The sequence below is a fragment of the Heptranchias perlo genome, unplaced genomic scaffold (genome assembly GCF_035084215.1).
Source record: "Heptranchias perlo isolate sHepPer1 unplaced genomic scaffold, sHepPer1.hap1 HAP1_SCAFFOLD_117, whole genome shotgun sequence".
Classification (NCBI taxonomy): Eukaryota; Metazoa; Chordata; class Chondrichthyes; order Hexanchiformes; family Hexanchidae; genus Heptranchias; species Heptranchias perlo.
The window spans coordinates 985,810-1,004,170 of NW_027138396.1; the positions used below are offsets into that span (position 1 = coordinate 985,810).

Consider the following 18,361-nt stretch of genomic DNA (forward strand, 5'->3'; position numbering starts at 1 on the left):
GCAAGGCCTAAGGCCATTGAGTCATTTTTTGACACTAATGTTAACTAATGCTAACAGGTTATGTTCAGATATTCCTCTTTATGATGATAGCGAGAAATGTATTGAAATATTTTACAAATATACTGAAACTATCAGAGTAAAAGACGTGGGCAGGCTAAACTTCTACTTCAGTTTTTGTATGACTATCATTGTTTACATGGTACATATACAAAAACAGTGGGCTGGATTTTGCTGTGAAAATAAAGATGAGGTTAACAGTGCTCACCGTTATTTTGCGCAAATCGGACAGTAACTTCCGGCAAGCGTACCTGCGCAATTAAACGCAAAAATCTGGAAGTTGCTATCTGAGATGCGCTGTCCCTCCGTAAGCTGTGCGAAAACGGCCTCTCGGCTTCCGGTTCCCCATTCAAATGTGTGAAATTCCTGAACTGATGTGGTAGATACGGATTAAACTCGCCACAAAAAGTTAGGGCTTGTCGATTCCAGTGTAAGTACCCTTTTAACAGTGTAGTAAGTCTTAATTACTGCCAAACAACCTCCTTGGCACTGAAAGTTAATTTTTACAAGTGTGGAGTCTCATTCCTTCAGCTTTTAATTGTTGTTGGAGATTTTTTTTTAAATTAAATAACATTGTTTTTTACTTTTTCTTTCTGTCTTTTTTATCTCTCTTAATCCAATCTTTCTTTCCCACTCTTTATTTCACTTTCTGTACCTAATTTGACATTGAATTCACTCTTCTAACTTTCACTTCCTGGTTCAGATTCTTTGTTGCTCATTTACAATTCTTCAATCTGATTGGTTAAGGAGATACACAGTTGCTTGCCCTGTTCACACAGGTCCCAGATGCCCTGAAGAATGCGCTGCACTGTTTGGATGTCCCGCTGACAGGAACTTGCCAGACAAAACCCCATAGAAAGTCTATGGGCAAGTGTAAGTCTAACGAACGGCTGGCGCTCACAGCTCAATCTGGCCCACACAGTATAAGATCTAAATATTAAACTAAATTAGCACTCTCACTTAGAGAGGGCAGTGCTACCAAGTGATCAATATCACTAAAAGAGGATATTGGAGTATTGTCCACAGAAAGTTGTGCCACTGAAATGGGAAAAAAAGGTTGGCGTGGGTGCAGTAGGGTTTGGTACATGATGTTAGAGTAAAGACACTATTGGGGCAGAGAAGAGTGAGATTTATCTTTTTATCTGATGTATGGGAGAATGGATCTGGGAATGCTTGATGGTGAAATATAAAATGACATTTTACCCTTTTTATAACTGATTTTGTATGTGTATTGAGAATACTTGGGGTGAATTTCTGCAGGGGCTCTCCCAATTATCCACCGTATCTTGATGGAAGAGCTACAGAAACCGCATAAAAAGGACGAAAATGGGATTTATATCATTTTTCTGGGGTTTCCCTAGCTCTTCTATTGAAATTGCAACAGCTGATTGGGAGAATCCCTGCAGTGATTCACCCCCTTAGTGTTTGCCCCTAGTGTCAGCATCAACCACTGGCAAATTAAGCATAGCAGGGGTTAGAGACAGTCTACACTGTCCCATCAAACACCATCAGGGCAGGTACAACACAGGTTAGAGACAGAGTGAAGCTTCCTCTACACTGTCCTGTCTAACACTCACAGGGCAGCGACAGTAAGGATTAGATACAGGGTAAAGCTACTCTACACTCTGTCTTTGGAGTGAGACTTGAACACACAACCTTCTGACTCAGGCGAGAGTGCTACCAACTGAGCCACAGGATGATATGGGTGGAGGTTTCGGTAGTCTGTCCACCTACACCAACTGACCAACTCTCTATCCACTTACACTGACTGTCCTCCTGTTGTTCAATATACAATGACTGTCTTCCTCTCTGTCATAGAATCAGAATCGTAGAATCACAGAATGTTCCGGCACAGAAGGAGGCTATTCAGCCCATCATGTCCGGCTGGCCAATAAAGAGCTATCCAGCTTAATCCCACTTTCCAGCACTTGGTCCTTAGCACTGAAGGTTTCAGCACTTCAAGTACTCATCCAAGTACTTTTTAAATGAGCTGAGAGTTTCTGCCTCTACCACCCTTTCAGGCAGTGAGTTCCAGACCCCCCACCACCCTCTGGGTGAAAAAGTTCTCCTCAGCTCCCCTCTAATCCTTCTATCAATTACTTTAAATCTATGCCCCCTGGTCACTGACCCCTCTGCTAATGAAAATAGGTCCTCCCTATCCACTCTATCTAGTCCCGACATAATTTCATATACATCAATTAAATCTCCCCTCAGCCTCCTTTGTTCCAAAGAAAACAACCACAGCCTATATAATCTTTTCTCATAGCTAAAATTCTCCAGCCCTGGCAACATCCTTGTAAATCTCCTCTGTATCCTCTCTAGTGCAATCACACCTTTCCTGCAATGTGGTGAGCAAAACTGTACACAGCACTCAAGCTGTGGACTAACCAATGTTTTATGCAGTTTGAGCATAACCTCCCTGCTCTTATATGCTGTGCCTCAGCTAATAAAGGAAAGTATCCCGTATGCCTTTTAAATCACCTTATCTACCTGTCCTGCTACCTTCAGGGATCTATGGACAGGCACTCCAAGGTCCCTTTGTTCCTCTATACCTCTCAGTATCCTCCCATTTATTTATTTTTCATTCGTTCATGGGATGTGGGCATTGCTGGCGAGGCCAGCATTTATTGCCCAACCCTAATTGCCCTTGAGAAGGTGGTGGTGAGCCGCCTTCTTGAACCGCTGCAGTCTGTGTGGTGAAGGTTCTCCCACAGTGCTGTTAGGAAGGGAGTTCCAAGATTTTGACCCAGCGACGATGAAGGAACAGCGATATATTTCCAAATCGGGATGATGTGTGACTTGGAGGGGAGCATGCAGGTGGTGTTGTTCCCATGTGCCTGCTGCTCTTATACTCCCTTGCCTTGTTTGCTCTCCCCAAATGCATTACCTCACACTTCTCTGGATTGAATTCCATTTGCCACTTTTCTGCCTACCTGACCAGTCCATTGATATCTTCCTACAGTCTACAGCTTTCCTCCTCACTATAAATCACACAGCCAATTTTTGTATCATCTGCAAACTTCTTGATCAAGCCCCCCACATTCAAGTCCAAATCATTAATATATACGACAAAAAGCAAGGGACCTAGTACTGAGCCTGGGGGGACCCCACTGAAAACAGCCTTCCACTCGCAAAAACACCCATCAACCATTACCCTTTGCTTCCTGCCACCAATCCAGTTTTGGATCCAACTAGCCACTTTCCCTTGGTTCCCATGAGCTTTTACTTTTTTGACCAGTCTGCCATGTGGAACCTTGTCAAAAGTCTTGCTAAAATCCATGTAGACTACATCAAATGCACTACCCTCATCGACCCTCCTTGTTACCTCCTCAAAAAATTCAATCAAGTTAGTCAGACATGACCTTCCCTTAACAAATCCATGCTGACTGTCTGTGATTACTCTGTGCCTTTCTAAGTGGCTGTTTATCCGGTCCCTCAGAATTGATTCCAATAATTTGCCCTCCACCGACGTTAGACTGACTGGTCTGTAATTACTTGGTCTATCCTTTTCTGCAGTATTGAGCTCTTGGAATATGACATAAGCTTCCTGCTTCTCTATCCACATATAATGACTGTCCTCCTCTCTGTCAACATACAATGACTGCCTGCCTGTCTGTCCACATAGACTGTCTATCTTCCTGTCTGTCCACATTCACTGGCTATCCTCCTGTCTATCGACATACACTGACTGTCCAAGTGTTTGTCTAAATATACTAACTATCCTCCTGTCTGACCACATTCACTGACTAACCTCCTGTCGGTTCACATCCACTGGCGTTGTCTTCTCTATGTCCTTATTCACTGATTGTCCTCCTCTCAAATATACACTGACTGACTCTCTCCACATACAGCGACTGCCCTCCTGCCTGTCCACATGCAGTGACTGTCCTCCTGTCGGTCCATATACAATGACTGCCCTCCTGTCTGACCACATCCACTGGTTGTACTCCTCTCTGTCCAAATACACTGACTGACCAACTCTCTGTCCACATACACCAACTGACCTCCTCTCTGTACACACACACTGATGGACCTCCTGTCAGTCCACAAACACTGAACGACCTCCTGTCTTTCCACATAAACTGACTGACCTCCTGTCTGTCCACATACACTGACTGTGTCTTCATGTCTGTCCACATACGCTGACTGACCATCTGTCTGACCACATACACTTAATGTCCACCTGTCTGTCCACATAAACTAACTGTCCACCTGTCTCTCCACATAGACTCACTGTCTACCTATCTGTCCATATATTCTGACTGAGCTCCTGTCTGTCCACGTACACTGACTGTCCTCCTGTCTGTCCACGTACACTGACTGTCCTCCTGTCTGTCCACGTACACTGACTGTCCTCCTGTCTGTCCACATACACTGACTGTCCTCCTGTCTGTCCACGTACACTGACTGTCCTCCTGTCTGTCCACGTACACTGACTGTCCTCCTGTCTGTCCACGTACACTGACTGTCCTCCTGTCTGTCCACGTACACTGACTGTCCTCCTGTCTGTCCACGTACACTGACTGTCCTCCTGTCTGTCCACGTACACTGACTGTCCTCCTGTCTGTCCACGTACACTGACTGTCCTCCTGTCTGTCCACATACACTGATTGTCCTCCTGCATTCACAGACTATCATCCTGCCTGTCTCATACACTTACTGTCCTCCTGTCTGTCTACGTAGAGTGACTTTCTTCTCCACATGTCTCTCCACATACACTAACTGTCTTTCTGTCTGTCCACACATACAGACTGTCCTGCTTGTCTCATACACTGACTGTCCTCCTGTGTCTCCACATACACTGACCTCCAGTCTGTCCAAATACACTGACTGTCCTCCTCTCTGTCCATATACACTGCCTGTCCACCTGTCTGTCCACATTCGCCGTCTGTCCTCCTGTCTGACTACACACAGTGGTGAAACAATGAAGCACTCCGTGCCCACATGCAGCAAGACCTGGACAACATCCAGGCTTGGGCTGATAAGTGGCAAGTAACATTCGCGCCAGACAAGTGCCAGGCAATGACCATCTCCAACAAGATAGAATCTAACCAACTCCCCTTGGCATTCAACGGCATTACCATCACCAAATCCCCCACCATCAACATCACCCGCGACCTCTACCACCTGGAAGGACAAGGGCAGCAGGCACATGGAAACAACATGTTCCCCTCCAAGTCACACACCATCCTGACATGGAAATATATCGCCATTCCTTCATCGTCGCTGGGTCAAAATCCTGGAACTCCCTACCTAACAGCACTGTGGGAGAACCTTCGCCACACGGACTGCAGTGGTTCAAGAAGGCGGCTCACCACCTTCTCAAGGGCAATTAGGGATGGGCAATAAATGCTGGCCTTGCCAGCGATGCCCACATCCCATGAACGAATAAAAAAAAAATTGACCTTTTTTTTACACTCTGAACACCAACATTTAATAGTTTCTCACCATTTAAAACAAATCCTGTTTTTCTATTCTTCCTACCAAAGTGAATAACCTCACATTTTCCCACATTATACTCCATCTGACATCTTCTTGCCCACTCACTTAACCTGTCTATATCCCTTTTCAGACTCTTTGTGTCCTCCTCACAGCTTACTTTCCCACCTAGCTTTGTATCGTCTGCAAACTTGGATACATTACACTCGGACCTTCATCTAAGTCATTAATATAGATTGTAAATAGCTGAGGCCCAAGCACCAATTCTTGCGGCACCCAACTAGTTACAGCCTGCCAACCTGAGAATGACCCGTTTATCCCTACTCTCTGTTTTCTGTCCTTTAACCAATCCTCTATCCATGCTAATATATTACCCACAACCCCATGAGCCCTTACCTTGTGTAACAACCTTTTCCGTGGCACCTTATCAAATGTCTTTTGAAAATACAAATATACTACATCCACTGGTTCTCCTTTATCTACCCTGCTAGTTACATCCCCAAAAAACCCTAATAAATTTGTCAAACACGATTTCCCTTTCATACAACCAAGTTAACACTGCCTAATCATATTATGATTTTCTTCCCTAATAATGGATTCCAGCATTTTCCCAATGACCGATGTCAGGCTAACTGGCCTGTAGTTGCCTGTTTTCTCTCTCCCTCCCTTCTTGAACAGCGGGCTAACATTTGTTACCTTCCAATTCACTGGGACCGAATCAGAATCTAGTCTGTCCACGTACACTGATTGGTGAAAAATCGTACACTAATTGTCCACCAGTCTGTCCAATATCACTGACTGTCCTACTGTTTGACCACATACACTGAATTCCTGTCTGTCCGTATTCATTGACTTTCCTCCTGACTGTCCACATACAATGACTGACCTCCTGTCTGTCCAGATACACTGTCCTCCCATTTGTCCACATACACTGACTGGTGGAGAATCATACACTGATTCTCCACCAGTCTGTCCACATTCAATGACTTTCCTGCTGCCTGTAACACATACACTGACTGACTTCCTGTCTGTCCACATAAACTGACATTCCTATCTGTCCACATACACTGATTGTCACCCTGTCTGTCCACATACACCGACTGACCACCTGTCTGTCCACAACACAGTGATTGCCCCCCTATCTGTCCACATAAACTGAACTCCAGTCTGTCCACATACACTGATTGGCCCCTGTCTTCCATATTCAGAGACTATCCTCCTGTCTGTCCACATGCGCTGAACTCCTGTCTGTTCTCAAACACTGATTGTACCCCTGTCTGTCCACATTCACTGACTGACTCCATCTCTGTCCACAGACACTGGCTGACCTCCTGTCTGTCCACATTCACTGACTGACTCCATCTCTGTCCACAGACACTGACTGACCTCCTGTCTGTCCACATACACTGACTGTCCTCCTGTTTGTCCATATACACTGAATGACCTCCTGTCTGTCCGCATTCAATGACTTTCCTGCTGTCTGTCCACGTACACTGACATTCCTGTCTGTCCACATACACAGATTGTCCCCCTGTCTGTCCTCATAAACTGAACTCCTGCCTGTCCACATACACTGATTGTCCCCCTGTCTGTCCATATGCACTGATTGACCTCCTGTGTGTCCACAGACACTGATTGACCAACTGACTGGCAACATACACTGACTGTCTACCTATCTTTCCACATACACTGACTGTCCTCCTGCCTGTCCACAGACACTGACTGACCTCCTGTCTATCCACAGACACTGACTGTCCTCCTGTCTGTCCACATACACTGACTGTCCTCCTGTCTGTCCACATACACTGACTGTCCTCCTGTCTGTCCACATACACTGACTGTCCTCCTGTCTGTCCACGTACACTGACTGTCCTCCTGTCTGTCCACGTACACTGACTGTCCTCCTGTCTGTCCACGTACACTGACTGTCCTCCTGTCTGTCCACGTACACTGACTGTCCTCCTGTCTGTCCACATACACTGACTGAACTCCTGTCTGTCTGCATGCACTGACTGTCCTTTCTGCTCATGTTTTCTTGTCTTATATACTATCTTCCAGTCTGTCCATATACATTGACTGTCTTTCTGTTTAGTGCTTTATTTTGTAATTGCTCATTAAATCTGAATATACAGTGCCCTGATTTACTGAGTACAGGACATTCAAATTAAATTGGCATCAGATAGGCAGGACCCAAGAGAATTTACACTCCAAATCAGAGTTGGACTGATCATTCCCCTGCCGCAATATACCTGGCAATGGATGATTAACTCTTTTCCTTGTTTAAACTCTTATACTCTTTAGGCAGTCACTAGCTCAACCATACAGAACTGTCCAGAGTTAGCTCGTCACTGTCACATCGATGATTTGGGATTTACAATTGGCCTGAGCACCCTTGGATTACGAGTGGATGTTTGTCTGGGGTTCTTACCCCAGATCACTATCCAGTGACCCCCACTGAGATTATCTGTGTGGATGTTGGGGATATGGCAGGATCACAGCTCGGATATGTCCTGTGCAGTAAAATAGCCTTCCAAGATGTACTCTCTGGGCTCGCACTCGGGAGAGATAGTGGTGGGCTCCCAGTGCATGGTGGAACAGCACCTGAGCCATCCGTGAGATGCAAAGGGGGAAATTGGGAGTAAGGGGGAGTAAGAAACCTTTAGCAGTATTTCTTTTATGCTGTAAAAGTTTGATAACACAAGATATTGTGAAGCACAGACTGAAAAGTAAAAGCAGAAAAAACCTGGATTAAAGCAGTTTACAGACTGATTGAAGGGTGAAGAAACCCTGACTTGCCTGTTCTCGATTCTCCAGCGTGACCCAGCTGGTCATAAGTGATTAATTAAACACTGAACATTAGGATTTCGTTTCTGGGCTTTCCTGGTGTCACAGCAGCTGGTCCACGCAGACCAGGTCCTAAATTTCATATCTGCTCTATGCTGAGTTAGCTTATGTTAGCTGAATTAGGTTCACTGTGATGGCTATTGAGGTCAAATAGCCTGCTAACATTCATGTCTTGGCTCACACAAGAACAATGACCATTTGGGAGAGGTTCATGGACTCACAGAACTTTACACCAGCAAGGAGTCAATTAGATGAATTTCCATCTTCACCGCATGGGCAGTCATCTGGTGGAGCAGGTCACATGCCCATAATAGAACCTGCCCAATTTTCATTCCATTGAAACAAATGGTTACTGCCGGTAGGCGACGACAAAAATTTATCTCCATGACTTTAGGACAGGAGGGGGCATAAAGGAGAGAGAGAAAATGCTTTGTTAAAAGTCGGATTTTGTTGATGAACATGGTACAGTTGAGGTCTGACTACGGGTAACATAAGTTGCCTGAGACCCAAGACGCATGGTCTGCCCAGACACTGCCATTAAATATATATTCAGTACAAATTATTTTACTGTCTCACTTACATTGCTTCATTGATTACCACAATTTTGGGTGTCATATAAATCTCAATATCCTTGATCGTTGTCATGATGTAATGTATCTTGGGGTGCCCCTTGGAGAAGGTACGTTTAATTTCAATGGAGAAATCTTTATAGCGCTGATTACAGTCAGACACAAAATTATAGGCACAAGTTCCAGGAAACTGATAAACATCCCCATCGAAGGTCTTAAAGTGATTGTTTCCCCACGTGCTGCAGACATGATCCCTGTGGTTAGGTAATCTGGCTGCAAAATACAAAGTCTAAAATTTAGTAAAGGCAGTGAAAAACACACAGACTGAGAAACAGCTGCAATATACAAAATGAGATAAAGCAAAATAAAACTGTTCCCTCATTTTTCATAAGTCTTTGCATAACATAGTGTCTGCCTCTCATCCTTTTTAAATCCCTAATTAAATCCCTAAATTAAACAAATTATTGCTACCCTGCAAAAGAGTAATTTTTTCAAATTATTCAAGCTCACCATGTTTGATATCCACACAGAACGTATATGAAACAGCCCAGCTAAGCATCCATATTGTTATACTCCACAGCCCCATGGTAGACCGGGTTCGGTGATGGCCAAACTTGAAACCTTTCTGAGAAGATGATCACACAGAGATCACACCTTTTAAACCATTTGCTCAGGGCCATAAAATTTATTATGAGGTGTGGTTGTAAAGGGGATGTTATCCTTCCTTATTTTTAACGTACACATATGGCTGCTTCCAATACAGTGGGTGGATCTTACCATGGAAATCAGTGCATTCTTCATCTGTTTCAGTGACACTGTGCAGTACATCCTAGACTTCAGGGATTGCTGCGAGTTCACCGATGGTAACATAATGTAGTCTGCATTTATGGACCTGTTGCAGAGTCTATCCACGTAACACTGAAATGCAACGTACCCAAATAATGCTACGGTATAGTCCACCCATAAGTCATGTAGTCCTTCCATATAATGCTGAAACATGGTGCTTCCAACTAATGCTGCAGCATAATCTACCCCTGTAACATTGCGATATAGTCTACGCATGTAACTGCAATATAATTCGACCATGTAACCCTGCAACTTTGTTATCCACATAATATTGAGACATAGTCTGTCCATGTAACTCTGCGGTACAGACTATTCATGTTACACTGCAACTTAGTTATCCACGTAACATTGTGACATAGTCTATCCATACGACACTTCAACATCGTCTATTCATATAATACTGCTACTTAGCCTATCCATTTAACACTGCAACACAGTCTATCCATTTAACACTGCACACAGTCGATCCAAGTAACACTGCAACACAATCTATCCATGTAACACTGCAACACAGTCGATCCAAGTAACACTGCAACACAGTCTATCCATTTAACACTGCAACACAATCTATCCATTTAACACTGCAACACAGTCTATCCATGTAACACTGCGATGTAGTCTATCGACATAACGCTGCAACATTGTCTATTCATGTAATACTGCGACATAGTCTGTTCATGCAATACTGCAACTTAGTTATCCACATAATGCAGCATTGTAGTCTATCCATGTAACACTGCAACTTAGTCTATCCATGTAACACTGCAACTTAGTCTATCCATGTAACACAGCAAATTAGTCTATTCATGTAACACTGCAACTTAGTCTATTCATGTAACACTGCAACTTAGTCCATCCATATAACACAACAACTTATTGCAGTTACATGCGTAGACTATATCGCAATGTTACAGGGGTAGATGTTACAGGGCTGCAGCATTAGTTGGAAGCACCATGTTTCAGCATTATATGGAAGGACTACATGACTTATGGGTGGATTATACAGTAGCATTATTTGGGTACGTTGCATTTCAGCGTTACGTGGATAGACTCTGCGACAGGTCCATAAATCCATGTAATCTATCCATGTAACACTGCAACTTAGTCTATCCATGTAACACTGCAACTTAGTCTATCCATGTAACACTGCAACTTAGTCTATCCATGTAACACTGCAACTTAGTATATCCATGTAACACTGCAACATAGTCTATCCATGTAACACTGCAACTTAGTATATCCATGTAACACTGCAACATAGTCTATCCATGTAACACTGCAACATAGTCTATCCATGTAACACTGCAACTTAGTCTATCCATGTAACGCTGCAACTTAGTCTATCCATGTAACACTGCAACTTAGTCTATCCATGTAACGCTGCAACTTAGTCTATCCATGTAACGCTGCAACTTAGTATATCCATGTAACACTGCAACTTAGTCTATCCATGTAACACTGCAACATAGTCTATCCATGTAACACTGCAACTTAGTATATCCATGTAACACTGCAACATAGTCTATCCATGTAACACTGCAACTTAGTATATCCATGTAACACTGCAACATAGTCTATCCATGTAACACTGCAACATAGTCTATCCATGTAACACTGCAACATAGTCTATCCATGTAACACTGCAACTTAGTATATCCATGTAACACTGCAACATAGTCTATCCATGTAACACTGCAACTTAGTATATCCATGTAACACTGCAACATAGTCTATCCATGTAACACTGCAACATAGTCTATCCATGTAACACTGCAACATAGTCTATCCATGTAACACTGCAACTTAGTCTATCCATGTAACGCTGCAACTTAGTCTATCCATGTAACACTGCAACTTAGTCTATCCATGTAACGCTGCAACTTAGTCTATCCATGTAACACTGCAACTTAGTCTATCCATGTAACACTGCAACATAGTCTATCCATGTAACACTGCAACATAGTCTATCCATGTAACACTGCAACTTAGTATATCCATGTAACACTGCAACATAGTCTATCCATGTAACACTGCAACATAGTCTATCCATGTAACACTGCAACTTAGTCTATCCATGTAACGCTGCAACTTAGTCTATCCATGTAACACTGCAACTTAGTCTATCCATGTAACACTGCAACTTAGTATATCCATGTAACGCTGCAACTTAGTCTATCCATGTAACACTGCAACTTAGTCTATCCATGTAACACTGCAACTTAGTCTATCCATGTAACGCTGCAACTTAGTCTATCCATGTAACACTGCAACTTAGTCTATCCATGTAACGCTTCAACTTAGTCTATCCATGTAATGCTGCAACTTAGTATATCCATGTAACGCTGCAACTTAGTATATCCATGTAACGCTGCATGCTGCAACTTAGTCGATCCATGTAACACTGCAACTTAGTCTATCCATGTAACACTGCAACTTAGTCTATCCATGTAACACTGCAACTTAGTCTATCCATGTAACACTGCAACTTAGTATATCCATGTAACACTGCAACTTAGTATATCCATGTAACACTGCAACATAGTCTGTCCATGTAACACTATGACGTAGTCTATCCATATAACACTGCAACTTAGTCTGTCCATGTAACACTGCAACTTAGTCCATCCATGTAACACTGTGACATAGTCTGTTCGTGTAACACTGCAACTTAGTTCTCCATGTAATATTGTGACACAATCTGTTCATGTAACACTGCAACTTAGTCTATCCATGTAACACTGCAACTTAGTCTATCCATGTAACACTGCAACTTAGTCTATCCATGTAATACTGCAACTTAGTCTATCCATGTAATACTGCATCTCCCAAATCTCGAGAAGAAATTTAATAAAGGGTGCAATTATTGATTATTCATTGGAAGTATTTAGTTAGTATGCAATTAATGACAAAGTTATTCAAGTACTAAGGTGCAGCTGGGCTGCTTTTGATTATAAGCTAAAAAGGTTACTTTAATCCTATATAACTCATTTGGAATATTTTGTGCAGTTTTGGTCACCTTATCTTCAAAAAGAAATGAAAAAAAACTGGGAATATCCAGCAAGTTTATCAGCATTTGAATCAGAGCAATATTTTGGGTGGGGACACTGTTAGATGTGCTGTGATCCTGATAAAAGGATCTTCATCTGAAACACAAACTTGTCTTTTCTCTTTGCAGATGCTGTCAGGTTTCTGTATGTTCCCAGCATTTTCTATTTTTATTCCAAAAGGACATTGATGAACTGAAAAGGGTTCAGAGAAGAGTGACAAGGATTGTTCCAGAATTTAGAACTCTAAATTGAGAAAAGACAATTGAAGGACAGGATTCAAGTTTCTCAAATGCTGAGGGGAATGGAGACTAGTTTAAACCGTGATCACAGAAGTACCAAATTAACGTTGTAAGCAAGGCTAGAGATGAGAAGAATTTTCTTTTTTCCACAAAGTAGTGACATATAGTAGACTCCTTCAGAAGCAATTAATACTGTGCTGATCAAATCCTTTAAAAGGAGAGACAGGATTATCTGTTGAGGTCAGGATTATGGTAAAAGGACAAATGTAGCATTGCTGTTCAAATACTCAAATTGGAATAGGCCTAATTATTCTGAGAGCATACAAACGTATTTTCTGGAATGCTTCATTCAAGGTGGACAAATGCAGATTTTGAAATTAATTGGATATTTTGGAGTGTTTCTTTGACTTCCTTGATACCAAGGAGTAATTTCACAGAATTGTATCACCAAGGCACAACACAATGCTGATGGATGGCTTTGGCCTATGTACTGCCACAGTCCCAGAGCAGGGCAGAATATCTAGGAGAAGACATGGCAAATCCGTAGTTCAATATGGAGGTAGAGGATGAGACATCGCAAGCACTCAATGGAGGAGGAGATATTCGCAAAAGCTCAATATGGAGCTAGAGATATCCGTAAAGGTTCAATGTGAGGAAAGGGAAAGAGACATCATCAAAGGCTCAGATGGAGCAACACACATCCGCAAAGGCTCATTATGGAGGAGGGTTGATCTATATAACAATATTCTCAAAATATACTCAGTTCTGAGCAGTGGATATCACCATGGGAGCATTTTTCCCACTCTGCCCCAATAGTATAGTCTTGGAGAGATATTTGGGAGGGGGGGGATAGGATTGGACTTGGCTTCTTATGTCTAAGGACCATATAGTCCACTGACTTTGACTGTCTAGGGTTACATGTCGAGAAAGGCCATTTGGGTTATGTACAGGAGGTGCCTGACAGCCATAGAGCTATACTCTAGTGCCTTCAAGGAAGTAGGGGGCAGAAAATGGCTGAAGAAGAGGGAAAAAGAAAAGTTGTTTAAAAAAATGGGGAAATAAAACAGTAACAGACTTAAAATGCTTGTTGCAGTTATCGTCTATTTTCTCCCCATCCATGTTATCTGACCATTGTGAAAAACAGATGATCCAGTATTATTTGTTCTTGGTTTGTCATTAACATTGACAATGCAGTATTTATTGCCCATCCCTAGTTGCCCTGAGAGCATTAAGAGGCTACTACATTGTGTGGGACTGAATTCACATGTAGGCCAAACTATGTAGGGGTAACAGGACATTAGTGAACAGGCTGGGCTTTTTTATGCTGCTCGTCCACAAATTTCCAGATTTCTTGAATTCTATTTTACAACTTGAATTGGTGGGATTATGAACTCAAGATCTCTGGATTGCTAATCCTATATCATAACCTCTAGGCTACCCTACCACATTCTCATTGCTATGGGCAATATCAGTACATCTTCTTGGTCAAAAGTCCCCTAAATATCAGAGAGGTGGAGGTAGCCATCTCAACCAGGCAAGTTCCCTCTCCTCTTTCCCCACCCACCCCCCACATCCAACACAGATGAGTTTGGCACTCACCTGTGAGGAGAGGCTCCTGAGTACAAATGTAGACTGAGGCTGTGATTTAAATTCTAGTCTCCTCCCAGCATTGTTTTAACTAATTCATCCACACTAAGGTTTAATCTTTGAATTTTTGGGCGATTTATGTGTTCATAGAATCATAGAATGATACAGCCCATTGTACCTGTTCCGGTTCTTTGAAAGAACAATCCAATTAATCCCACACCCCTACCCTTTCCCAATAGCACTTCAAATTTTTCCCCTTCAAGTATTTATCCAACTCACTTTTGAAACTTATTATTGAATCTGCTTCCACCACCATTTCAGGCAGTGCATTCCAAATCATAACAACTCGCTGCATTAAAAAGTTTCTCCTCATCTTGCCTTTGGTTCTTTTGCTAATTACCTTAAATCTGTGGCCTCTGGTTACTGATCCTTCTGCCACTTGAAACAGTTTCTCCTTGTTTACTCTATTAAAACCCTTCATGATTTTGAACATCGCTATCAAATTTGCCCTTAACCTTCTCTGCCCTAAGGAGAACAACCCCAGCTTCTCTAGTCTCTCCACTTAACTGAAGTCTTTCATGCCTGGTACCATTCTAGTAAATCTTCTCTGCACCCTCTCTAAGGCCTTGACATCCTTCCTAAAGTGTGGTGCCCAGAATTGGCCACAATGCTCCAGCTGGGGCCTAACCAGTGTTTTATAAAGGTTTTGCACAACTTCCTTGCTTTTGTACTCTATGCCTCTATTTATAAAGCCACGGATCTTGTATGCCTTTTTAACAACCTTCTCAACTTGTCCTGTCACCTTCAAAAACTTGTGTATATACACCCCCAGATCTCTCTGTTCCTGCGCCCCCTTTAAAATTGTACCATCTAGTTTATATTGTCTCTCCTCATTCTTCCTACCAAAATGAATCACTTCGCACTCCTCTGCATTAAATTTCATCTGCCATGTGTCTGCCAGCCTCACCAGCCTGTCTATGTCCTCCTGGAGTCTGTTACTATCCTCCTCACTGTTTTACTACATTTCTGAATTTGAAGATGCCAGTGCTGGTGTACAGAATACATCCTTATTTTGGTCACCCTGTGTTGAAACTAAGCATTTCCAGGTCAGGTACAGCATAGGTTAGATACAGAGTAAAGCTCCCTCTACACTGTCCCATCAAACACTCCCAGGGCAGGTAAAGCACGGGTTAGATAAAGAGTAAAGCTCCCTCTACACTGTCCCATCAAACACTCCCAGGTCAGGAACAGCATGGGTTAGATACTCAATAATGTGCTGTAAAGCCAACTTCAGAAAAGCAACTCATGTGGACAAGAGCGACAGTTCCATTTCCTACACCAGCCATTCCTCTAGCTTTTTTGAATGAGATTGCCAATTTAAGTCTAAATAATGGACAGTTTTGTGCTGTGGCCCATTGCTCACCAGGAACTGAGTTGAGACATTTCACTTTACACCCTTACAGCTGGCAGAAGAAAGAGTTTGAGTGGGATTCAAACCAGATTCTAATGGTGAAAGAGCAGTTTGATAACATTCTTCAGGAACACCCCCAAAATAAATAAAATTCTGAACAGGTTTGTCATAAAGATTCTGTATTTATTTCAATGTCCTTTTCTTTTTTTGATATTAATAAAATAAACACAAATGAACGTCAAAGCATGAGTTGGCCTGACCCCTCCCTGGAGCCCTGCATATTCTCCAGCTGTTGTGTAATTGGAATTGTTTGCTGTGGTTACTTTGAATAGCCTGGACCAGAGGGAAACATGCATTCCTTTGAAAAAGGTATTGCAGAAACATTGAAGTGATTTGGAAAATAGAAACGATTTTGAGAAGTGATTAAACAACAGCAAACATAATGTAATAAAACTGACTATAGCTGTCATTAGGAGCAAAAAGATTTTGACACCTGTTGGGTCCACTTCAGGATATTTTATTGTGTAACCTTTGGAAATACATGACGTTGTTAGTGCATTAATCTTAATCCTTCATACACCAGATAAATTTAAATGTTTGCACCAGCCAAGTGCTGTAAAATAGTGGTGAATTCTCTTGCATGCATTGCAATGTTGATAGTTCATACTTCATTCCCAATGGGGTGGTTACACATTCTTTTGCCAATAAGAGTGTGTGATTGTCAGTCAGTGGGGTAGGGGGAACCGAGGTGAGGCAGAGAAGGACGTACTGCAGACACTGGTCCAATCCAACAGATACAATGTTGTGGGGATAAGGAGAAAGGCTGCAAGGAAGATGGCCAGAATGCTAACCATGGCAACATGGAGCAAGAGGCAGTCTGGGGGAGGAACAAAATAGAAATAGAAAGGTTGTAGTCATAGGGGACTCGATAATTAGGGGATAGATAGCATCCTCTGCAGTCATGACAAAGAGTCCAGGAGAGTGTGTTGCCTACCTGGTGTCCGGAGCAACTGGAGAGGAACCTGAAAAGGGAGAGGGAAGATCCGGTTGTCGTGGTCCATGTCGGGACCAATGACATAGGGAAAAACAGGGAGGAGGTCATGATAAGGGAGTATCAGGAGCTAGGAACTAAATTAAACAGCAAGACCTCACAGTTGAATTTTTTTAATCGTTCATGGGATGTGGGCGTCGCTGGCAAGGGCAGCATTTATTGCCCATCCTTAATTGCCCTTGAGAAGGTGGTGGTGAGCCGTCCTTAGGGAAGAGCAACCATAACATGATAGAATTCCTCATTAAGATGGAGAGTGAAGTAGTTGAATCCGAAACAAGGGTCCTGAATCTAAATAAAGGAAATTACGAAAGTATGAGGTGTGAGTTGGCTATGATAGATTGGGGAACTTTACTAAAAGGGATGATGGTGGATAGGCAATGGCTAATATTTAAAGAACGTGTGCAGGAATTACAACAATTATTCATTCCTGTCTGGCGCAAAAATAAAACAGGAAAGGTGGCTCAACCGTGGCTTACAAAAGAAATTAGGGATAGTATTAGATCCAAAGAGGAGACATATCAAATTGCCAGAAAAAGCGGCAAGCCTGAGGATTGGGAGCAGTTTAGAATTCAGCAAAGGAGGACAAAGAGATTGATTAAGAGGGGAAAAATAGAGTATGAGAGTAAACTAGCAGAGAACATAAAAACTGACTGTAAAAGCTTCTATAAATATGTCAAGAGAAAAAGATTAGTGAAGACAAATGTAGGTCCCTTACAGTCAGAAACGGGGGAAATTATAATGGGGAACGAAGAAATGGCAGAACAATTAAACACATACTTTGGTTCTGTCTTCACAAACGAGGACGCAAACAACCTCCCGGAAATGTTAGGGAACCAAGGGTCCAGTGAGAGGGAGGAACTGAAGGAAATCAGTATTAATAAAAAAATAGTGCTAGGGAAATTAATGGGGCTAAAGGCTGACAAATCGTCAGGGCCTGATAATCTACATCCCAGAGTACTAAAGGAAGTGGCCCTGGAAATAGTGGATGCATTGGTGATCATTTTCCAAAATTCTATAGACTCTGGAACAGTTTCTACAGATTGGCGGGTGGCAAATATAACCCCACTATTTAAAAAAGGAGGGAGAGAAAAAACAGGGAGTTACAGGACAGTTAGCCTAACATCAATAATGGGGAAAATGCTAGAGTCTATTATAAAGGATGTGATAACAGAACACTTGGAAGGCATTAACCAGATGGGACAAAGTCAGCATGGGTTTATGAAAGGGAAATCATGCTTAACAAATCTACTGAAGTTTTTTGAGGAGGTAAC

General features: G+C 42.5%; 1 protein-coding gene across 1 annotated transcript in view; it reads right to left on the reverse strand.

The window, feature by feature from the left end:
- Nucleotides 1-17,100, reverse strand: part of LOC137307998 (uncharacterized) — a 110,725-nt gene extending 93,625 nt beyond the window's left edge. The window contains exons 1-2 of the mRNA XM_067976968.1: nt 17,034-17,100; nt 8,921-9,182 (exon numbers count right to left, since the gene is read on the reverse strand). Coding sequence (XP_067833069.1) covers nt 8,921-9,182; nt 17,034-17,100 — 329 coding nt within the window. The remainder of the gene's footprint in view (nt 1-8,920; nt 9,183-17,033) is intronic.
- Nucleotides 17,101-18,361: the final 1,261 nt, after the last annotated feature.